The following is a 25,018-nucleotide window of genomic DNA, read 5'->3' on the forward strand; positions in this document are numbered from 1 at the left end:
AAATCTTCATTGGCAAAGCAAGCAGTCAAAACAGATTTCCCTTCTGTTGGAAAAAGCCTTCATTTTATGTGATTCTACAGAAACCATCTTACTTCTTGATTTTAAGGTAGATAGAGAGCTGTGCCATGAATTTGCTGCCTGGGTGAAATAGAATACTGCCAGTTTCAGTATTTTTTTCTAATGCTCTCTTTGCTTTACTTTCAAAGGGTTCTCTTAGGACTGATGTACTAATTGACCTGCGATATGAAAGAGGTGAGGCCCTGGGTGTGGTGGCACAGCTCTGTAACCCCAGTACTCGGGAGGCCGAGACAGACTCGCAAGCTCCCAGCCGACCTCCGCAAGTTAGTGAGGCCCTGTTTCCAAATAACAACTAAAATAAGGCTAGGGGGTGTAGCTCAGAGGTAGAATACCCCTAGGTTCAACCCCCAGTACCATAAAACAACAGCAGCAGCAGCAGCAACGGCAACAACAACGGCAAAGTCTTTTTCTTTTCAGTGCTGGGGATTAAACCGGGGACTCAGGTGTGGAAGGCAAGTGCTCTAGCACTGAGCTGTGCTCCCAGTTTGTTTTTATATCAAGATCTTACGTTGTGCCACGGGAGAATTGAGATAAAAGAAACTAGTGAAATCACTTTACAAAAACCATACCTGCCCATGTATTTCCCAAAAGTTTTCATTTATCCCGAGGGGCATGTGTATCTTAGTTTAGAGAATGCTGCTTGAATTGACTTCATTTTCCTCTACCAGACATCATTGCTGCTGTTCCATGCAGTCTGGGTTTGCTCAGTTTACGCCACATGCTCATCCATGTCTTTGTTCACTACTCTTGCACTGGAAATCTGCCTTTATTTCTTCTTCAAGTAAAGTAATTCCTTTTTTTTGTGGTACAGGGGATGGAACCCAGGGGCATTCTACTCCCAAGCTACATCCCCAGCCCTATTTTTTATTCTTTATTTTATATCTCAAGCTGTCTTAATTTCCAGCTCAATGCAAATTTTGCAATCTATTATTATGTTTTTATTTTATTGTAAATGTAATATTTTGCCAGGCGTGGTGGCACACGCTTATAATCCCAGTACTTGGGAGGCTGAGGCAGGAGGATCCAGGTTAGTAGCCAGCCTCAGCTACTTAGTGAGGCTTTCTATAACTTAGTGAGACCCTGTTCCCAAATACATAATAATACTAATTAATAATAATAATAATAATAATAAAAACAGGGCTGGGTTGTAGCTTGGAGGTAGAGTGCCCTGGGTTCAACCCCCAGTACCTAAAAAAAAAAAAAGTATTTTAGGTAACATACTACAGTGGAAAGCAAAATATATATTTTTTTGTGGTATTGAGAGTAGAACCCAGACCTGTATTTTATACTTTATATTTGCATGTGTGTATATACATATGTGTGTGTGTGTGTGTGTGTGTGTGTGTGTGTGTGTGTGTGTGAGTATAGCCCGGAGGTAGAAAAGCCCCTGGGTTCCACCCACCCCTAGTACCACAAAGAAAGAAAAGAAGAAAGAAAGAAAGAAAGACCAGGCGTGGTGGTGCACGCTTGTAATCCCTGAGCTTGGGAGGTGGAGACAGATGAGACCCATGTTTTGAGGACTTGCAGGAAGATGGCGACCAAGAAAAGCAGCATTTACAAGTCCTGCTAACACTCAATCTCTATTGCCACAAAATCAGTGCTTTTCATAGCCAGAAAACACTATCAGCAGAGATGTAAACATAAGGGACAGAGAAAAAGAAGACTAGAAGAACAACCAGAGACCAGAAAAGAAACCAGCTTTCATTGTGGTGGTGGACACTGCGCTGGCGCCATCATGGCTCCAGAGAGGAAAGGTAAACAAGGAGTTGAAGTGAGCAGCTACGGACCATTTGGGTATAATTCATCAGTTCTTTCACCGCAAAGAATGTCTAAAACTCCCAGTGGCCAAACTCATCACGCCTTCCAGGGACTCAGAACGGAGCTCAAAACCAGAAAAGAAATACGCCAGCCTCACGGCCGAGGGTGTAGCAGTGGCGCCATATTGCCAGCAGTGGTGGCAAGTTCACCACGCCTGCGAAAGCTCCAGATCAGCACGCACAATAACTGTAAGTGAAATTATGGAACCTAAAGGACAAATCCCAGCATTGCACCCCCAGGGACTTGTGCAGCTTTGATAATCTCCCTGGGTCTGAGACTTTGCAGTCCAACCCAGTGAAGGAGTAGTGGTGGCAAAGATACCACACCCTAGTTGCAGCTCCCCATGGGAAAACGCCCAGCCCGGCACCTCCACGGTTTTAACTTTGCCTTACAACCCAGTAAAGGAGTAGTGGCTGCTGAGATTACCACAAACTCGAGATCCAGAGTATCCTAAGTGAAGTCGTGGTGACCTGGGGAAGAACCCAGAGAAGGCACACACTTCTGAAATCATGGGAAAGAGGAACAACAATAGAGCAATGAACGCCCATTACCCCACAATATCAGAACCTGATAACACAGAAATTCAGAGATCTCCAGAAGATCAAATCAGGAATATAACTGTAGAAATAATAAAGGACCTTCGAAAAGAATTTCTTTGAGAGAGTTTAAAAGAAATAAAGGAGCCGGGCATGGAGCCACACGCTTGTGATCCCTGCACTTGGGAGGCTGAGACAGGAGGATGGCACAGGTTCGAAGCCAGCCTCAGCTACTTAGTGAGGCTCTCAGCAACTTAGTGAGACCCTGTTTCCAAGTAAAATATAAAATAGGTCTGGTAGTATAGCCTGGAGGTAGAAAGCCTCAGGGTTCCACCCCCAGTACCACCAATAAAATAAAATAAAATAAAGCACTCAAAACTGCAATACAGAATAAAAAAAAATAAAGGATGCAATCACTGAAGTAAAGGCATCAATTCAAACTATAAACAATTGATTAGATCACATGGAGAGTAGAATCTCACTCCTAGAATATGATCACTCCAAAAACAAATACATAATTTCTAACTTAGAAAAAAAAATCTGACAGCAGGAATGACATTGAAGAAATATGGGCCCATTTTAAGAGAGCTAACCTAAGAATAACTGGAATAGAGGAGGGAAAAGGTGGTGAAACCAAATGGATCAATAATCGCTTCAAAGAAGTAATAGCAGAAAAATTTCCAAACATAGAGCAAGAGGTTGATACACACGTCCAGGAAACTTATAGAACTCCCTTTAGACAGGATCAGAGAAGAGGATCCCCACACCACATAATTGTCAAAATGACCAATGTAGAAGCCAAGGAAAGAATCTTAAAGGCAACAAAAACAAAAGGCCAAGTGACATTCAGAAGAAAACCAATTAGAATTACTTCAGACTTCCCAAACCAAGTCATGAAAGCCAGAAGGGCATGGAGTAACATATTCCAAACTCTGAAAGAAAACAACTTCCAGCCAAAAATTTCCTCCCCAGCAAAACTATCTATCAAATTAGATGGGAAAATAAAAGGCTTCCATGACAAACAGAAACTGAAGGAATTTATGTCTTGAAAACCAGTGCTAGAGAATATACTCAAAGAGATTAACTACAGAACCAAAGAAACAAGATTTTCTATCCAGCAGACAACTAAGCAAAGAAGAACAAACAGTATTTCAAACAGAAATAAAATCTTAACATGTTAGGAATTAAAAATTATCTCTCAATAATCACACTGAATGTAAATGGTATCAATTCCCCAATAAAAAGACATAAAGTGGCAAAATGGATTAAAAACCAGAACCCATCCATCTGCTGCTTACAAGAAACACACTTTATAAGTAAAGAGAGTAACAAACTCAAGGTAAAGGGCTGGAGCAAGGTACATGTTAAGTAGCCATCCTAACAAATGTGAAGTAGTATTTTGCTATAGTTTTTATTTGTATTTCCTTAATGATTAATTATATTATGATAATGATGAGTGATATTCATGTGTTTATTGGTCATATAAAAATCTTTGGAGATTCATTATTTTAGTCTTTTACCTATTTCTAAATTGTATTGTTTGCTTTTATTGTTGCTAATTTTTAGGATTTCTATTTGGAATATTAATATACCTTCAGATATAGCATTTGGAAATATTTATCCCATTATATCAGTAACTTTTAATTCTGTTTACATTGTCTTTGGATGTATAATTCTGTTTACTTTGTCTTTGGATGTATAATTTAAAAAATTTTTTTATGAAGTTTGTTTGTTTATTCTTTTGTTCCCTGTGCCTTTGGAATCCTATCCAAGATATCACTGCCAATTAAAAAAAAAAAAAAAAAAAAAAAAGACCCATGTTTCCAGCTAAAGTATAAAATAGGTCTGGGAGTGTAGCCCGGAGGTAGAAGGGTTTCATCTCTAGTACCACTAAAAAAAAAAAAAAAAAAAAAGAAAAAAAGAAAAAAGAAAAAGAAAGAAAGAAAGAATAAAAAATAGGGGGTAGAGGTATAGAGAAACAAATGCCATCTATAAATCCAAGAGTAATATTGCTTTGTCCAGCCTCAGGGAAAGTAATCTGAAATTAGGCAGTTTGGTTTCAGGTCTGAATGAGACACCATTGAGCTGGGACTTCTTCCTTAGCTGAAAATGTCTATGGGAAGGCTAGGGGAAGGATGCAGAAAGGAAAAGGAGGGAGAGGTCATGTCACTTGGCCAGTCTGCTTTACCCAAAGAAATCTATTATTATTTAAGGTATTAGATTTCAATATATTGGGATAAGATTTCACATGAAAATACTGGATTTTTTGCCTCAAAAGAAAAAAAAGTTTGAAAACTAAAGGATTAAGACTCTGAAAAGACTTCCAGATTGTATATATTTAAATTACAATGTTTTTGATATGGGTTAACTTTCCATATGTTTTTGGCAATCTTAGGTTTCTGAAAAGATTTAAAAAACAATGAGCTTCCTTCAACATAAAGTGGAAATATAAATAGCAAATGTCTCAGAACTTTGCAAAATCAGGGCACAAACTGTAATAAAGAGAAAACAAATGAAAGAAATAGAAATAAAACAGATGACACATCTTTCTCAAATGTCACATTTAATGTTTTCACCACTGTACTTCAAATCTACATTGTACAAAGTGATCAGAAAGTGTGCCACGGTAATTGACCAACCTCTGAGATTGTACCTTTCACACCAGTGTCTTCTCAGGCTCTTTTGATACTAAACACGTTTCTCATTCAAGTGAATTGAAATGCTTCAGTTGGGTTGATTCTCAGGAGCCTCATAAAAAAAAACAAAGATATTGCACCATCTTTGTTTAGTAATTCAATGTTTGTTTCTTTCACAGCAAATAATTACTTCATTGAAGTTAAAACTTCCAAACATAACTTATTAATAGTCTTCAAATTCAGCTCAGATCACTCAGGATGAAAATACTCTGCTAAATACAGATAACTTACAATAACTTTAACAGTTAATTGTCCATAACACACACCAAGGTTTTTCCTAGACCAATTTTAAGACAATCCATTAATATTCCTTGTACAGGTGAAAAACAATCTTCAATTTTCTTGTCTTTTTATTTTTAATATAAAAGTTGGAAGGGACATTCAAGTTTCAAGTCTCCACATTGAACTTAAAAAAAAATAATCATCATCAGCATGTGGAGGTAAACAAGCCAAGTTGTATAACTCCAGGAGGTAGAGGCCTTCAATTTGTATTCATATATACATATGCACAGAAGAATTCAGTGTTCCAACAGAAAAAAGAATTTGTCAAAAAGTAATAAGTTATTTACTACTGTGACATTTCAAGACTCCCACAGCTTTGCCTAAGGACACAAACACATTTGACATAATTCCCTATGTGCCTTTTTTTTGTGGCTTTAAATGTTTTAAGATTTTGTTTTTGTCTTTATTTATTTTCACTGTCCAGTGCAGGAAAAGTCTCACAAAATTTCACAGACCTAAAATGTGCAAGCTAATTCTCTCTCTATACAGCATTGTTGGGATTCTTTTGAAATTAGCCCAGAAATGAATTATTTACACACATGAAAGATGCATGCTTGGGGTTCTTTTATGTAAGAAAGAGCAGAAAAACTTCTAATAAAAATAGATTAAATATATATATATATATTTATACTGGGTAAGGAAAACAAAAGTTTAGTCTCTCCTAGTCACAAACTCATTCTCTCTACCCACAAAATTGGTTTTTAGACAGCACACATCACCATCACAGCTCTAATGAGAAGCTAATTATAGGGCTTGATCATTAGGTGGCATGCCCCTCCCCCCTTCCCCTCCCCCAGGTGCAGCCACGATCAGCTCACGTGGCTCCATGATTGGTCGCAGGCAAGGTTTGTAGATTTTTTAGTTTTAGAAAATCACAAATCTTTAGGAATGGCTCAAATATCAAAATGTATGACTGTCCTGTGTGTGTGTGTGTGTGTGTGTGTGTGTGTGTGTGTGTTGAATGTATGTGAACAATCTCACTTCATTAAAAAAAAAAAACAAAATAAAAAACCCCAAACTCCAAATTTGGTTCAATTCTCTTTTGTTCTGAGGTGAGCCATAACAGCTGCACTAAATTCATAAAACATGTGCAACTCTGGGTAAAATATTTTTTTCTTCTAAAAGCACAACCACTTTACAAGATTAAAAGTCTAGTAACATTTCTAAATATTATTCATATCATACAAGTAGTGGTTGTTAATTTAAAACTTCATTAGTAAAATTACAGTACAAGCATGATTAACCTCCAGAATTGCAAATCCCAGACTCCAGTGGAAAGCTACATTACACCTTCAGTAGTACATTATCTTCCACTGTCACTCCCACACCAGAGGAGACGGGGGCATCTCAGACGGCTGAGCAACAGTGGAACTGGAAGAAAACGGAGACATGGTAAAATTAGACGTAACAACACAACGGGCAAAAAGACAACTCACTACTGCCTGTTTTCCTCGTTCCCTTTAAAAAGACTTGCAAGAAGCCGGGCGTGGTGGCGCACGCTTATAATCCCTGCGCTTGGGAGGCTGAGACAGGAGGATCACGCAGATTCGAAGCCAGCCTCAGGTACTTAGTGAGGCTCTCAGCAACTTAGTGAGACCCTGTTTCAAAAACAAAATATAAAATAGGGCTGGGAGTATAGCCCGGAGGTAGAAAGCCTTGGGTTCCACCCCCAGTACCACAAAAAAAAAAAAAAAAAAAAAAGACTTGCAAGGCCCATTTCTAGATTTTTATTCGTTTCTTTAATATCTCTAAAGTTGAATTTGTTCCAAATTATTCATTTAAGGATCTGCTATCTATAGTGATGTGATCTGGTATACTGGCTAACACATGGGCTTGAAAACATGTTATTTACTAGCTGTGTGGCACTGAGCAAGTTCCTTAATCTTCCCTCCTTTGGAGCAGGTTCATGCTGCCTACCTCAAAGGATACTGTGATGAATAACTGAGATAATGTATGTAAAGTGTTTTTCATGTTGCCTACATAATGTAAACGGTGGCTATTGCTAAGTAATGTCTATACTCAGTAAAAAAAAAAAAAAAACCAACCTTAAAAGATGCAGGGTTATTAGTTAAAAGTAACCTTTCAGCCAGGCATGGTGGCACTTCCTTGTAATCCTAGCACTTGGGTTTGTGGTCGGCCTTGGCGATTTAGTGAGGTCTTCCACATCTTAGTGAACTTAGATTCTATTTCAAAATAAAAAATAAAATAGGTCCAGGAGTGCACCCCAAAAAAAAAAAAAAAGTAGCCTTTCAAAAAATAAAGTACCACAAAAAATAAAATAGTGTCTTTAGCCAGGTGTGGTGGCACAACACACTTGCAATCCCAGTACTTGGGAGGCTGAGAAAGGAGGACCACAGGTTTGCGGCCATCCTCGGCTGTTTAGTGAGGCCCTTTGCAACTTAGTTAGACCCTGTTTCAAAATAAAGAATACAAAATAGGGCTGGGGTGTAGTTTGGAGGTAGAATGCCCTGGGTTCCATTCCTCTTAAGCATTCTTTTTATCAAATATTAATTAGTATGATAATCATTCAGCATTTGTTATTTGCAGATCTGTTATCAGTTGCTTCCCACTTCTAAGGTTACTAATTAGATTATAAGTGTGTGTGTGTGTGTGTGTGTGTGTGTGTGTGTGTTCACTTTTCCAGGGCCCAGGATGACAATGACTTGTATTAAAGGTTGCTGAAACACCAATTTGACTAGTCGCTGACTCTTAGGGGAAAACATTAAAACAACGTAATTTGAAACCACAGAGAAGTAAAAAAAAATGCAAATTAATGCTTTTCTGCAGAAGAAATAGATGGAAGAAATACTTGATTTTACAGACTTAAAAAAATTCTGATTTTTGGTTCAACAAATCCAAACAATTTCAGTACCATGTAGGAAAGGAAGAAAGAAGAGGGAGAAAGGCAGATGGGGACAGGGCGGCTACATGGTCTTCCAGCTCCCAGCCCACCCTTTGTCCTGCTTGTGAGCAGTACTGGAAGTAGACCCTGTTCCCTGTTCTTGGCTACCCGGCTCAATGTTAGCCATTGTCAATAGAGGGCACTATAGGGGCACTGCCAGGCTGAAGCATTAGGAAGCAGGTTCCCTTCCAGTTTCTGGTGTGTGTCTTTTTCCATGGGGAAGGCTCAGCTTTGGTCTACCCAAACTTTCTAGCAAGTCTCTCTGAGATCCCTCAGGCCTCTTCGGTGACACAGTTTTGCCTAACCTTTTGGCACATCTCTTCACCACTGTCATCTGTGTTCTCATGGCGGCCGTACCCTCTTCAGAGAGGGCCTTGGGTGGAGGGGCCTCTTCTGAGTTCTTAAGTTCTTCCTTATTTTCACTCTCCTTTGGCTTACAGGAAGTAGCTGTTTTCTACATTTTGCTACTTTAGGAGCTTTCAGAACTGTGTTTTATACTTTTGGTAGTTACCCATCATTTTCTTAGTTAACAGTTCTTGTTATTACATTTTCCCCATTTAGACTGCTGGAGAGCTTTCTTTCTCCCAACTGATCCTGGTGAATATAAAGCGTTAGGGAAGGATTAAGAGAAGGACAAAGGGACAGAAGCTCACCAGAACCAAAGTAGGGCTATAGCTCTCCACAAACTGTCCTGGCTTCTCATCTAAACAGGCCACATAGCCGTCCACCTCTAAAAAATACTCTCCTTGTAGTCATGACTAAGGGGTGGGAATGGCAGTGGGACTGAGACGACCACGTCTAACTCCACGCCAAGGGCTGCCATCCAGCTGCTGCAGTAAAACCTCCACGCACGTGCCCAGGAAACTGCCACGGTACCACAGTGAACTGGCACCAGGGCAACAAGGGGCAGGTTAAAGTTCATAACAGAAACTTCTGTTGGCCCCTTTTATCTGTTATTTTGATAAAAACAGAAATAGGCTGAATAACAAAATTGCAATGGTGTCCTTTTCATTGTGACAATAATGTTAGAGTTACATACAGACTGTTACCTAATAAAGCTCTTAAAAGCAGCAGACTGAGGGTTGATGCAGAGAGGCACTCTGTTTCCTTTCTGCTGTTCCAAAATGAACTGGTGAATAATTTCTGTGGAGAAACAAACAAACAATCCATTGCCAATTTGTGGGTCTGGGAACAGTGACATCCAGTCAGCATCGCAACAGAACTTCTTACTGGTTTCCTTAAATGAGACAAAGATATCATCTATCAAGCAGAATCTACGTGAACTTTCCTGAAACCAAAATGATAGTTGCCGCACAGCACAGGCAAGAAGCCCATGGTAGCTTGTGCAGACTGGAAACTCTATCAGTGGGGAGGGTAAAGTGGTCTAAAAATTTGAGACTCCCAATGGCTGGTGTTACAGGTGAACTGTTCTAAATTGCTGTAATTATTGCCTTCTTGAAGATTGCTTATAACACATAATCTGGGCTGGGCATGGTGGGGCACACTTGTAATCCTAGTCCTTGGGAGGCTGAGGCAGGAGGATCGTAGACTGGCAGCCAGCCTCAGCAATTTAGTGAGGCTCTCAACAACTCGGTGAGACCCTGTTTCAAAACAAAGAATAAAAAAAAAAATAGGGCTGGGGGTGTAGCTCAGAGGTAGAATGCCCTGGTACTGGGGAAAAAAAAGTCATTTGAGAGTGTCTCAGTTTTGCCCCTTCTCCAGCATGGCACTCTGTCTCCACGCCCTACTCGCTTCCTCTGTCTGCTTGTAATAAAAATTTGCTCAAGTGTTGCAAAAAAACAAAAAAAGTAATTTGGTGTTTAGGAACATCGTTTTGGGCTGGTTACTTGAGAATCTTACCCTCTCTTCTAATATTTCCTAGAGCTATTCAGAATTTTGGTTATTATTGCCTTCACTCCAATAGAAGATCATGCCAGGTAATTTTATGAGTAAATTATTAAAATTTCTCCACCATTGAAGGAATAATTCCTTTGGTGAGTTTTTGTTTTTATTTTTTGCATCACTGAGGGTTGAATCCAATTCCTTGTGCATGCTAGGCAAGTGCTTTATTATCGAGTTACATCCCCAGCCGTGTTAGCGGACTTTTATCCTTTTTTAAAAAAATTTCCTTTTGAGGTACTAGAGATGGAACCCAGGGGCATTCGACCTCTGAGCTACACCCCTAGCCTATTTTTTATTCTTTAGTTTTTTGAAACACGGTCTCACTGAATTGCAAAGGGCCTCATTAAATAGTTGAGGCTGTCACCGGGCGTGGTGGCGCACGCTTATAATCCCCGTGCTTGGGAGGCAGAGACAGGAGGATGGTGAAGGTTCAAAGCCAGCCGTGCGCACTGGCTTAGGATACCCTGTTTCCAAATAAAAATGTAAAAATAGGTCTGGGACTGTAGCTTGGAGGTAGAAGGGCTTCCAGGAACCCCAGTACCACCAAAAAAAAAAAAAAAAAAAAAGTTGAGGCTGTCTACAAACCGTGATCCTCCAGTCTCAGCCTCCCAAATGCTGGGATTACAATTGTGTGCCACCACCCTGGCTGACTTTCATTCTTTTAAAAAACTTTGTAGGTTACATGTGGTGGCACATACTTGTAATCCCAGTACTTGGGAAGTTGAGACAGGAGGATCAAAAGTTCTAATCCAGCCTCAGCAATTTAGTTTCCAATTAAAAAAAAAGAGGACAAAAAATAGGGCTGGGGTGTAGCTTGGAAGTTCAGTGCCCCTGGGTTCCATCCCCAGTACTGCAAACAAACAAACAAACAAACAAACAAACAAACACACACACACACAGGGCAAGGAGTGTAGCTCCTGGAAGAATGCCCCCTAGGAACTACCCCCAGCACCAAAAAACAAAACCCCCCAAAGCCAAAGCCAAAACCAAACCAAAACAACAACATCAGCAAATCCAAAGCAAACAAAAACACATTTTATATAAAAAGAAACTTGCTGGTTGTGGTGGCACATACCTGTAATTCCAGTACTTGGGTGAATGAGACAAGAGGGTCACAGGTTCAAGGACAGCCTCAGCAAGTAGTGAGACTCTCATCAACCTACTGAGACCCTATTTCAAAATAAAAAGATAGCCGGGCGTGGTGGCGCACGCTTGTAATCCCTGCGCTTGGGAGGCAGAGACAGGAGGATCGCGCAGGTTCGAAGCCAGCCGCGCACGCTGGCTTAGGAGACCCTGTTTCCAAATAAAAATGTAAAAATAGGTCTGGGAGTGTAGCCCGGAGGTAGAAGGGCTTCCAGGAACCCCAGTACCACATAAAAAAATAAAAAAATAAAAATAAAAAGATAAGCCGGGCATGGTGGTGCATGCTTGTAATCCCAGCATTCAAGCATTCAGGAGGCTGAAGGATCACGGTTCGCGGACAGCCTCAGCTACTTAGTGAGGCCCTCCACAACTTAGTGAGACCCTGTTTCAAAATAAAGATTAAAAAAAAAAATAGGGCAGGGAATGTAGCTCAGAGGTCGAATGCCCCTGGGTTCCATCCCCAGACCCGCAAAAAAAAAAAAAAAAAAAAAAAAAAAAGATGTATCTCAGAAACAGAATACCCCTGGGTCAATCCCCAGTAACACACACACACACACACACACACACACACACACACGCACGCACATACGCAAATTCCAACAAGTTTCATTTAATGGAAATGGCACTGAGTTTATACAAAGTAAATATATTTTGAGTGACAGTCATTAACATTTTGAAAATAAAAGCAGAATGTTCATTCATTCCTCTTGTTTCCCTTCCCCAGATGTAGGCTTTTTGCAATACACATAATTTCCTTAGCAATACATTCCCTGGACAAATAGATGCATACAAGCTTGTAAAATAAACACATGGAGGAGCTCATGTCAGCATGCAGATCCTGGGTTTCTGTCTACATAATGTAAAATGTTACTAGTCATCTTGCATGATCAAAGGCCAAAAGGACACTTACCTTTAACCTGTCGGACAGAACTGAGGTTCTTCTCAAAAGTGTCGTCAAATTTGGGATTGGTGACAGGCTCGAAGTCACTGGTATAAACTCTTCCGGTAGATGTGGAAAAGCAACATTTACACATACACGTGTGGTATCTTAGTCGCCCTTCATCTAGGTAGGGATGGGCTAAGGCATCCTTAGCGGAGATTCTTTTTGACTGAAATCAAATTTAGAGAGCAGCACACATCAATGCTACAGACAAATACGACTGCCCATACAAAACCTCTCACAAGAGAGTTACTACTTTACACGGCTTATACTTTTTTTTTTTTTTTTTTTTTTTTGGTGGTACTGGGGTTTCTGGAAGCCCTTCTACCTCCGGGCTACACTCCCAGACCTATTTTTACATTTTTATTTGGAAACAGGGTCTCCTAAGCCAGCGCGCGCGGCTGGCTTCGAACCTGCGCGATCCTCCTGTCTCTGCCTCCCAAGCGCGGGGATTACAAGCGTGCGCCACCACGCCCGGCTATACTTTTTTTTTAATTTTAAATTTTTTTTTGCAGTACTGGGGATGGAATCCAGGGGCATTCTACCTTCGAGCTATAACCTGAGCCCTATTTTTTATTCATTATTTTGAAGCAGGGTCTCACTGAGTTGCAAAGGGCCTTTACTAAGTAGCTCGGGCTGTCCTCGAACCGCGATCCTCCCAGGGTCGCATCCTCCCAAATGCTGGGCTTACAAACATATGCCATCACGCCTGGCTACAGCTTATACTTAATATTCAAAACATTCTGTGCAAAGAGGAATACTTAAGAGGAGGGGGTCATAGCAGTAGATGAAGCATACGACCTAGGACAACAAACTACTGTTATCATCTATTACCATAAAATGCTTAGAAATGCCTTTCTGGAGCCTGGTGTAGTGGTACACATCTGTAATCCCAGCTTCTTAGGAAGGGTGAGGTAAAAGAATCACAAGTTCAAGGCCAGCCTGGGCAATTTAGTGAAGTTCTATTTGAAATAAAAAATCAAAGCGCTCAGTGGTAGAGAACCCCTTGCTTTAATCCCTGGGTATAGCAAAAACAAACAAGAAAACCCAAAAAGTACCTTTCTGCTAAAATACTATAAAGTTTCTACCTTAAATGTATGTATGCAAGCTGGGCGTGGCAGGGCATGCCAGTACATTTAAATATGTACGCTTTGAAGGGGATAAGTACTGGAGATTAAACCTAGGACCCTGTGCATGCTATGCAGGTTCCCATCACTGAGCTGCACCCCCAGTCTTCTATTTATTTTTGAGACAGTATCTCACCATGCCCATGCTGGCCTCAAAACAGAGGTCCTCCTCCCTTACCTCCCAAGCAGCTGGGTGTGCACCACTGAGCCTGGCTAACCTTTATACTTTTTTCTTTTGGTACTGGTGATTGAACTCAGAGATACACTCCCAGTCCTTTTTATTTTTTGTTTTGAAACAGGGTCTCAGTAGGTAGCTGAAGGTCTCTGTATGTTGCCAAGGCCAATTTCAAACCTGAGATGCTCTGGTTTCAGTCTCCCAGGTACTGGGATTACTGGTGTGTGCCACCATGCTGGTTTGTCCATAAACTTTTAAACTCATTTTTCCATTAAAAAATTGTTGCTCCTCAGTGAACATATCTATATTAGTGAAAGTGGGATTTTTGGTATTTAAGGACAGACTCGATGGTAGAACAAAACAGACGCTTTGTCCTACTTCCAGTGTGACCAAGCAGGTCACATAACACAATTTTAAAAGGAATATCATTATGCACCCAAATACAAGAAAAACCCTGGGTCATTCTGACTGGTTTTGGTCTCCCAAACAATACAATGTGAACTATTTCCCATAAATCTGGATTGCCCAAAATGTTTTTATCTATGATTTTTTTTGCTATGCTGATACCCTAAGAGGCATGCCTTGACCTCTCAAGATAAATGCAAAAGCTGATGCTTATCCAACATGAAAAACACAAACTTGATAATTTTTTTCTTCTTTTCTTTCAATATCGGTGTATTTGGTGACCTAGCCCATCTGAAGCCTGACTCACATTTTTAGTAATGTGGGCTTTCTTTCTTTCTTTTTTTGGTCCTGTGAATCGAACACAGGGGTATTCCCACCTTTGAGTTACACCTCCAGCCCTATTTTATTTTTATTTGAAACAGAGTCTCAACTGGGTTGATGAGAGTATCACTACTTGCTGAGAGGCTGTCCTCAAACCTACAATCTTCCCTCATCAGCCTCCCAAGTACTGGGATTACAGGTATGCACCACCACACACAGCGCTTTCTTTTCTTTTTCTAAAAAGTCTGACTTTTCCTTTGACAGCTATTCTTAGAGATATAGATACTGGGATAGAGGTTTACTGTTTGGACCCAAAGAAACAAGTAGGTGGACAGCCCATGCTGTGGGCTGAGCTGCTCTGGTCTTCACTGTCCCCTCCCTTCTCCCTGATCCGTTTCTCCTGAAAGATGGAGAACTCTGGCTTTGGCACACTAACTGTGGCTACTGGCCAGCTGTGTGTGGCAGAGCTGCCGCCCTTGCACACCGGATGGCAGTGATTGAATCTGGGTTTTAACTCTATCATCTGACCAGTAGGTCTTTTCTGTCAGGTGGCAGATGGCAGACACTGGGTCTGTAGCTGGCATCAGCAGTTGGAATCTAGTTCCCATGTTAGTCTTTTTTGTCTGCAGATTCTTTTATTCCGGACACTTGAGAATGTAGGGTTGAAAAGGTTTTGGTATTTCCCTGAGCTACTGATAGCAGGCTCTGTGTGTTGTACATGTACCAAAAGAGGGCTCTTCTTACCTAAGACAAACCTTTGGACAAAATGTAAATCAAATCCCTGGCACGCAACCATCAACTTCCATTACTCCAAAAACATTCGTTTTTTTTTTTTTTTTTTTTTAGGACTTCTTAAATATGGCTAAAGAAAGGAGACTGTCATTTTATAAGGAGTATTAACATTGACATAAAACAACTGTCCTGCTAAATTGATAAAATCACAAAATTACCTAGTTTTCAACATGGTGTTATTCTGAAGGACTTAATGGTATTTAATTACTTCTCTGTTTGTATTAGAGTTAGAACCTGGGAGTATTCTACCTCAGAATGTCCCCAGCCTTCTGTTTCCTTCTTTCCTTCTTTCTTTCATCTATTCATTTATTTATTTGCAGCACTGGAGATTAAACCCAGGGGCATTTTACCTCCAAGCTATACCCCCAGCCCTATTTTTTATTCTTTATTTTGTTACAGGGTCTCATTAAATTTCAGAGGGCTTCACTAAGTACCTGAGGCTGGCCATGAACCTGAGATCCTCCTGTCTCGGCCTCCCAAGTACTAGGATTACAAGTGTGTGGCACCACACCTGGCTTCTTTATTTATCTATTTATTTATTTATTTATTTACTTACTTACTTACTTATTTAATTTTGTGGTACTAAGACTGAGCCCTGGGTTCTACCTCTAAGCTATACCCCCAGCCCTATTTTTTATTCTGTATTTTGAAATAGGGTTTCACTGAGTTGCAAAGGACCTCACTAAGTCGCTGAGGCTGGCCTCGTACCATGATCTTCCTGTTTCAGCCTCCCAAATGCTGGGATTAAAGTATGCAACACCATGTCTGGCTTGTAAATATAAAACATGTTTTTTTTTGGGGGGGGTGCTGGGGATGGAACCCAGGGGCATTCAACCTCCGAGTTAACCCCCTGTCCTATCTTTTATTCTTTATTTTAAAACAGGGTCTCACTAAGTTATGAGGGGCTGAGGCTGTCTGCAAACTGTGACCCTCCGGTCTCTGCCTCCCAAATGCTGGGATTACAAGCATGTTCCACCCGCCCAGCTAAATATAAAACATTTCTAAGTAAACAAATCAATGTACTCTGTATACTTATGTAGGAAAGTATATACCCTGAGATCTCTTAAAGTCAAATAGAGTAGCTGGTCATAGTGGCGCACACTTGTAATCCCAGTACTTGGGAGGCTGAGACAGAAAGATCACAGGCTCTCAGTCAGCCTCAGCTATTTAGTGAGTTCCTCTGCAACTTAGTGAGATCCCATTTCAAAATAAAGAATAAAAAATAGTGCAGGGGGTGCAGCTTGAAAGTAGAATGCCCCTGGGTTCCATCCCCAGTACTGCAAAAAAAGAAAAAAAAATCAAATGGAGTAAACTATTTCAACTGGCTTTTATGTGTGTGGAAGGAGGGTACTGGGGATGGAACCCAGGGGCATTTGCCTCTGAGCTATACCCTCAGCACTTTTTATTTTTTAATTTTGAAACAGAGTCTCACTAGGTTGCAGAGACCCTTGCTAAATTGCCAAGGATGGCTGCAAACTCAAGATCCTCCTGTCTTAGCTGCCCATTCCCAACTGGCCTTTAAAAATAATATTAACAAGCCGAGCATGGTAGCACATGCTTGTAATCCCAGCACTTGGGAGGCTGAGACAGGAAGATCACAGGTTTGTGGCCAGCCTCAGCTGTTTAGTGAGGCCCTCCACAACTTAGTGAGACCCTGGTTTCAAAAAACTAAAGAATAAAAAATAGGGCTGAAGGTGTAGCTCAGAGGCAGAATGCACTTGGGTTCCTTCCCTAGTACTGAAAACAAACGACGACGACAACAACAACAACAACAACAACAACAACAACAACAACAACAACAGTATTAACAGCCCAGTACTTGGGAGGCTGAGACCGGAGGACTACAGGTTTTTGGCCACCATCAGCTATTTAGTGAGGCCTGCTACAACTTAGTAAGAATTGTTTCAAAATATAGAATAAAAAATAGGGTCGGTGGTTTAGCTCTGAGGTAGAATGTCCCTGGGTTCCGCCCTGTTTACCCCGGTAATTTTTGTTATGCTGATGTCTGAAGATACTATGACCTTTGTAGATTGGGTAGTCATGTGAGAAAGCTGCTCTTTTCTCACCAGAAACAGACCAATGTAATCTCAGTAACTGGTAATTGTGTGTGTGTGTGTGTGTGTGTGTGTGTGTGTGTGTGTGTGTGTTTTACTCTTTAAATACCTGCTATATTTTATATTTAGTGACTTCTTTGTGTTCTTGTCAAAGAAATTTTTCATTTCTAAATTTTTCCTTTTTTTCCTTCAGTACTGAGGATTGGACCCAGGGGCAATCTAGCTTTGAGCTACAACCCAGCCCTATTTTTTTTTTTTTTTTTTTTTTTGTGGTACTGGGGATGGAACCCAGGACCATTCTACCTCTGAGTGACACTCTCAGCCCTATTTTTTATTCTTTATTTTGAAACAGGGTCTCACTAAGTTGCAAGGGGTCTCACTAAGTACTGAGGCTGTCCACAAACTGTGATCCTCTTGTCTCAGCCTCCCAAATGCTGGTATTACAAGAGCCACTATGCCCAGCATGGCCCTATTTTTTATTCTTTATTTTGAAACAGGGTCTTACTAAGTTGCGGAGGGCCTCATTAAATAGCTGAGACTGGCCGTGAACCTGCGATCCTCCTATCTTACCCTCCCAAGTGCTGGGATTACAAGCGTGCGCCACCAGGTCTGGCGAATTTTTCCATTTTCAAGTCGTCTTTGACAATAATTACTGGCACAAATATGAGTACTAAATATTCATATTTAGTAACATTCTACCTCTGAGCTATACCCCCAGAAACATTCTACCTCTGAGCTATACCCCCAGTCCTATTTTATTTTTATTTTTTTGAAATGGTTTCACTACGTTATGGAGGGCCTCATGAGGTTGCCAAGGCTGTCCTTGAACCTGCAATCCTTCGGTCTCAGCCCCCCAGGTACTGGGGTTACAGGTGTGTGCCACTCACTCCTCTCAGCTATGAGTAATAGATATTCTTTTGAATGAATGACTAAATAAAGAGTTGAACTAGCCGGGCGAGGTGGTGCACTTGTAATCCCAGCATTTGGGAGGCTAGGACTGGAGGATCGCGGTTCGCGGACAGCCTCAGCTACTTAGGGAGGCCCTTCACAATTCACTGAGACCCTGTTTCAAAAATAAAAAGACTAAAAACTAGGGGGTGCAGCTCGAAGGTACAATGCCGTGGGTTCCATTCCTAGTACAAAAAAAAAAAAAAAAGTGAGAACTTATGGTGCAATTTGCAATATATTCCAGAAGACTCAAGTCCAGAAAGCTCCAATCTTTTTTTTTTTTTTTTTTGGTGGTACTTGGGGTGGAACCCAGAGGCTTTCTACCTCCAGGCTATACTCCCAGACCTATTTTATATTTTATTTGGAAACAGGGTCTCACTAAGTTGCTGAGAGCCTCACTAAGTAGCTGAGGCTGGCTTCGAACCTGCGTGATCCTCCTGTCTCAGCCTCCCAAGCGCGGGGATTACAAGCGTGCGCCACCACGCCCGGCTCAGAAAGCTCCAATCTTGACAACACAAAAGAATAAACATTTCTTTACACAATACAATGGGCACTTTTTTTGTTGTTCTGGGTATCTTAAATTTTGTTCTCCTGATTAGTTTTAGTGTCAAATTCCTTTTACAAATATTGAGGTAAATAAGAACGGCACAATTCCTCATCTCTTCATTAAGTGTCGTAAGCATAAATAATCGAACTCTATGATGAGTGAACATGATAAACATGGAATCGGGGACTGAGGTTTATCATTTGAAGGATCATTATTTACACTGCAAAACTATTAAGAAAAAGATGTCTTAGAACATGTGTAGTTTTAGTTCATTTTAAAAATACGAAAACAGATACTACTTACTGGATCAAAGACCAACATCCTGCAAAGGAGATGAACAGCTTCATGTGTAGCCTGGCTAGACAAGGTATAGAGTACAGGAAGAGATGGCTGTGAAAAAAATAAATTCAAATATTTAAGTGAGTCTTTGTATATGTAGATATGGAATACAGCCAATTTATAAAAAGGTGAGGTCAGCTCAAAAGACGATGTGCAGGGCCAGGTGACACACGCTTGTGACCCTAGTACTTGGGAGGTGGAGGCAGGAGGGTCGCAGATTAGAGGCCAGTCTCAGCTGCTTAGTGAGGCCCTCTGTGACACAGTGAAACCCCTTTTCAAAATAAAGAATCTAAAATAGAGCTGAGGGTGTAGCTCAGAGGTAGAATGCTCCTGGGTTCACTCTCCAGTACTGGAAAAAAAAAAAAAGTCGATATGCACAAATAAGTCAAGTAAGTCTAAACTCAGAGAACAAGTATTCCCCTATCAACTAGTCTATTTCAAAGACAATCATGCCTGACTCCAAGAAGCATATTTCATACTGCATAATGACTCACTGTAGGCCAGAGCACAAAAGAGCCTATGAACAATAGACATTGCTCCTATAAATATGCTAGTTCCTGTTAGTCTTGCGTATTAAGTGCTTTGGTAAGAAGATCAAACATGCCTAGGGGTGAGGGAGAAAGAGAATGAAAAATCTGGCCACATGGAAAGTTAAGCATGTAAAGTGTGCAAATTAAGTGTGTGTGTGTGTGATACTATGAATTGAACCCAACTGTATTCTACCTTTGAGCTATATTATCAGACCTATTTTATTTTAGTTTTTGTTATACTGGGGATGAAACCCAGAGGCTTTCTACCTCCAGGCTACACTCCCAGACCTATTTTATACTTTATTTGGAAACAGGGTCTCACTAAATTGCTGAGAGCCTCACTAAGTAGCTGAGGCTGGCCTCGAACCTGTGTGATCCTCTTGTCCCAGCCTCCCAAGTACTTGGGTTTACAAGTGTGCACCACAATGCCCGGCTCTTGTTTTATTTTTTTTATGGCGCTTGGGACTGAAACCAGAGGTATTCTACCTCCAGGCTATAACCTCAGCTCAATTTATTTTTTATTTGGAAACAGGGTCTTGCTAAGTTGCTGAGGGCCTTGCTAAGTTGTTAGGGCTGATTTTGAATATGTGATTCTCCTGTCTCAACCTCCCAAGTACTGGGATTATAGGCGTGCACCACCATGGCTGGCCTTATCTTTTCTTCTTCGTTTTTCTTTTTGCAGTGCTGGGAATCAAACCTAGGCCTCACACATAGTACTCTACCACTAAGCCATAACCCCATCAGCATTTTATTTTGAAATAGGGTCTCACTAAGTTAACATGCAATGTCCCTGAACCTGTGATCCTCCTGTCTTAACCTCCCAAGTACTGGGATTACAGGCATGTGCCACTATGCCCAGTGCCTTCAGTACTCACTTTTGTCTTACAAGGGGCAGGCATATTCACTATATATAACTGGCCCTCTTTAACAGAGGCAGGGAGATAGATTTGATAATCTGCGAGGTCACAGAGCCTCTAAACCTTCTATGTCACTAATGGGAGTGTCAGGGACAGAGCACGTGAATAATATCATTGCTTTGTTTCTCATACAAGTCAACCCCCCCCCAACTGGGGGTGGAACCTAGGGGCATTTTACCTGTGAGCTACACCCCCAGAACTATTTTTTATTCTTTATTTTGAAACAGGACCTCACTAAGTTGCAGAGGGCCTCACTAAGTAGCTGAGGCTGGCCTCGAACTTGTGATCCCCCTGTCTCAGCCTCCCAAATGCTGGGATCACAAGCATGCGCCACCATGCCTGGCACAAGTCAATTCATTATCTCTAACATAAGTAAGCTAGGAAGAATTAAGGAAGGTGACAGAAAATGTTGAGATACCTTTAAATTCTAAATTCCTGGTTTAATTATTGCAGACATTATTTATAAAATGTTGATGTATTTAATTTTATTTCTGGTATTAGGGATTAACCCAGAAATATTCTACTTCTGAGCTACACTGCCAGCCTTATATTTTATTTTGAAATAGGGTAGCCTTGAACAAAACCAAACAAAATAAAACACAAAAAACAAAGCTCACTATAGGATATTCACTTTCACTATGTTTTGGGAAGTGAAGACTCCTAGAGCCACAAACTATGTTTTATTTGAATCTGATATTTTCCAATTAGCTCTAAATACTTTTTTTTTTTGGTGGTACTGGGGTTCCTGGAAACCCTTCTACCTCCAGGCTACACTCCCAGACCTATTTTATACTTTTTATTTGGAAACAGAGTCTCTTAAAGCCAGCGCGGCAGCCGAGCATGGTGGCACAGGCTTGTAATCCCTGAGTTTGGGAGGCTGAGACAGGAGGATCGCACAGGTTTGAAGCCAGCCTCGGCTACTTAGTGAGACCCTGTTTCCAAATAAAATATAAAATAGGTCTGGGAGTGTAGCCCGGAGGTAGAAAGCCTCTGGGTTCCACCCCTAGTACCACCAAAAAAAAAAAAAAAAAAAAAAAAAAAAAAAAAAAAAAAAAAGGCCATTGCGGCTGGCTTTGAAAATGCGTGATCCTGTCTCTGCCTCCCAAGCGCAGGGATTACAAGCGTGTGCCACCACGCCCGGCTCTAAATACTTTTTATATTTTCTGCTTCTTAAAGCTTTTAGGAAATAATCTCAGACTAGAGCAGCCTTAGTTGGTATTCCTATTTTGTATAATGTCCAGACTGCCTCATTATGATTATATATTAATTCTAGGTTTATACAGAAACCTCAAAATAGATTTCAAAATAGAAGTTTTAATTTACAACTTAATTTACATGGTTTCTCCATAATTTTTTTATTGTACAAAATGACATAATTTGCTATTTTTTTTTTTTTTTTTTTTTGGTGGTACTGGGGGTGGAACCCAGGGGCTTTTTTAACCCCTGGGCTATACTCCCAGACCTATTTATTTTACACTTTATTTGGCAACAGGGCCTCACTAAGTAGCTGAGGCTGGCTCTGAACCTCTGCCATCCTCCTGTCTCAGCCTCCCAAGCACCGCCACGCCCGGCAATAATTTGCTATTCTTTAAAAAAACTTTTTTTTTTTTTTTTTTTTTTTTTGGTACTGGAGATGGAACCCAAGATCTTTCTCTATTTCTGAGCTATACTACCAGCCTTTTTTTTTTTTTTGGTGGTACTGGGGATTGAACCCAGAGGCATTTGACCTTTGAGCTACAGCCTCAGACCGATTTTATTTCTTATTTGGAAAAAGGGTCTTGCTACGTGATGAGTCTCACTACTTGCTGAGGCTGTTCTTCAACCTGGGATCCCCCCATCTCAGCCTCCCAAGTACTGGGTGTACCACCAGTACCCAGCTCTTTATTTGAAACAGGGTCTTGCTAAATTCCAGAGGCTGGTCTTGATGAACCTGTAATCTTTGTGTCTCAGCCTCCCAAGTACTTGGATTTATAGGTGTACACCACCACGCCTGGGCTCCTTTTCACTGGCGTATGCAGGTAGGTTGGCAGCCAAATTCCAGACAATTCGTTTTTGATGTGTGTGTGTTACTGGGAATGGAACACAGGGGCATTCACCTCTGAGCTACATTCCCCAGCCCTGTTTTATTTATTCTGAAACAGGGCCTCACTACGTTGCTGAGGCTGACTGCAAACCTATGATCCTTCTGTTTCAGCCTCCCAAGTACTGAGATTTTAAGTGTGAGCCACACCTAGCTCTCATCTTGTTTTTACGGTAGAAGTATGTTATAGTTTAGCAAAGGAACTACTGATAAAATTCCTGGAAGGTATAGATTTAAATTCTAACTTTGCTATCATTGCAATTGGGTAAGTTACTCCAGCCTTGAATTTCTCACCTATTAAGCAAACTGTTCCAGTATCACAGCTAATCACCTAACACCCACCAAGATGAACAAGCCCTCTCTGGTGGGTAAGGAAGAGAGACAAGCAGTCCCAGACACTACTGAGTCCTCAGTGAGACTCGAGGACAACTGAAAATGGGATGGGGGGTGTGTGAGAAAAATCAAGTTAGTGGATTAAGACTACCTGAAATTCCACCCCAAAATTTCATCTTCTGTGCAGAAGTATACCTCAACAAAAACACTATGAATAAGGCTCAGTATCATTTTATCCTAGAACAGTCATATCAGAATCAAGACTTCTTCAGAAAAATACCTATTAATAATTGAGTTCCTAGCTTGGCTCCACACGAAAAATGAGTACTAAAGGTGCTGTGTTTCTAACTCTTTTTTTCCCCCTCTAATTCAACCATCACGCACCCCTGTAATCCCATTACTCGAGAGGCTGAGATAGGAGGAAGGCAGATTTGAGGTTGGTATGCAATAATTTGGTAAGAGCCTACTTCAAAACACATACCCACACAAAAATAGAGGTGAGAGTACAGCTTAGAGTAAGATCACCCCTGGATTCAATCTTCAGTAAAACACACACACCAAAACAAAACAAAGCAAAAACAAAAAACAAAACAAAACAAAAACAAAAAACAAAACCTAGTCGAGGCCAGGATATCAGCAAAAGACAATTTCTTGTAAGAGTAAAAAAAAAAAAAATCATTTTGAAGAGGTGAAAAAATAGAATGCTTAGAAATATGTCCTAAAGAGCTGGGCGTGGTGGTGCACGCTTGTAATCCCAGCGCTTGGGAGGCTGAGACAGGAGGATCCTACAAGTTCAAAGCCAGCCTCATCTATTTAGTGAGGCTCTCAAACTTAGTGAGACACTGTTTCCAAATAAAGTGTAAAACAGGTCTGGGAGTATAGCCCAGAGGTAGAAAAGCTTCTGGGTTCTACCCACAGTACCACAAATTAAAAAAAAAAAAAAAAAGAAAGAAAAAAAAGAAAAAAGAAATATGTCCTAAATAACGCATTTGGAAATAAGAGCCTGCCAATTCTCCTAACATTCACATATGTGAACTCCCCCCCAAAAAGTACCGGTCCATTTTCTGTTTGTTCCGAAAGTTTCTAAGTCACTCAAGCAATGGAGGAGTGAGTGGGTGCCAGCGCTGAGTCACGGGGACAGGAATGGTTATAAAGAATGATCTTTTAGCCCAGGGTGGTGATGCACGCCTGTAATCTGAGTACCTGGGAGGCTGAGACAGGAGGATCACAGGTTCTCATTCAGCCATGAAGGACCTACTAAGTGAGATCCTGTTTCAAAATAAAAAAATAAAAAGCAGGGCTGCGTATGTAGCTTAGGGGTAGAATGCCCCTAGGTTCAATCCCTACAAAAAACAAAAGACAGAACCCTGCTCTTCTAATGACTATGATTCACTGTCAGTGAAGCAAAGATGAGCTTCTGCACCTGGATGAAAGGCTCTAAGTGCTATCGGTCTTTATAAGCTAAGTGAAGAGTGTGGGTCGCTTTAGTACCCAGATTCCTAAAGTGTAAGGGACACTGCTCCTGGGGAGGGTATGCTGGAACTATCCAGGGGAGAGTAGTACCAATGGGAGACACTGAAAAAAAAAAAAAAAAAAAAAAGACATTCAAATGGGGGAGGTGGCACACCTGTAACCCCAGCCACTTAGGAGGATGAGGCAGGATTTCAAGTTTGATGACAGTCTGGGAATACAGTGAGACACTGTCTCAAAACAACAACAACGGCCAGATAATGTGGTGCACGCTTGTAATCCCAGCATTTGGGAGGCTGAGAAAGGAGGATCTTGGTTTGCAGACAGCCTCACCTACTTAGTGAGGCCTTTTGCAACTCAGTGAGACCCTGTTTCAAAATAAAATAGGGCTAGGGGTGTAGCTTTGAGGTAGACTGCCCCTGGGTTCCATCCCCAGTACGGCAAAAGTAAAAAAAACCATTAACAAATCCCCCAGAAAAAAAAAAAACCAAACCCAAACACAAAAACCCAAACTAACAAGCAAACAAAAACAAAACAAAACAAAAAACTGGGAGTGGTGACAGAGGCCTGTAATCCCAGCCCTTGAGAGGCTAAAACAAGGATAGCAGGCTTGAGGCCAGTCTCAGCTACTGGTATAAAAATCAATTAATAAATGTAGATCAAAAACAATTTCCAGTTCTGGC

The 25,018-nt window shown here is 40.9% G+C and overlaps 1 protein-coding gene across 1 annotated transcript in view; it reads right to left on the reverse strand.

Moving 5' to 3' along the window:
- Nucleotides 1-6,726: 6,726 nt before the first annotated feature.
- The window catches only part of NLK (nemo like kinase), a gene marked incomplete at both ends in the record, with an annotated part of 173,364 nt that continues 155,072 nt past the window's right edge, over nucleotides 6,727-25,018 (reverse strand). The window contains 4 exons of the mRNA XM_080712385.1: nucleotides 6,727-6,781; nucleotides 9,362-9,455; nucleotides 12,268-12,466; nucleotides 18,970-19,056. Of these exons, the coding sequence (XP_080568511.1) occupies nucleotides 6,727-6,781; nucleotides 9,362-9,455; nucleotides 12,268-12,466; nucleotides 18,970-19,056 (435 nt within the window). The remainder of the gene's footprint in view (nucleotides 6,782-9,361; nucleotides 9,456-12,267; nucleotides 12,467-18,969; nucleotides 19,057-25,018) is intronic.

The sequence above is a fragment of the Muscardinus avellanarius genome, assembly GCF_963383645.1.
Source record: "Muscardinus avellanarius genome assembly, chromosome: 16".
Classification (NCBI taxonomy): domain Eukaryota; kingdom Metazoa; phylum Chordata; class Mammalia; order Rodentia; family Gliridae; genus Muscardinus; species Muscardinus avellanarius.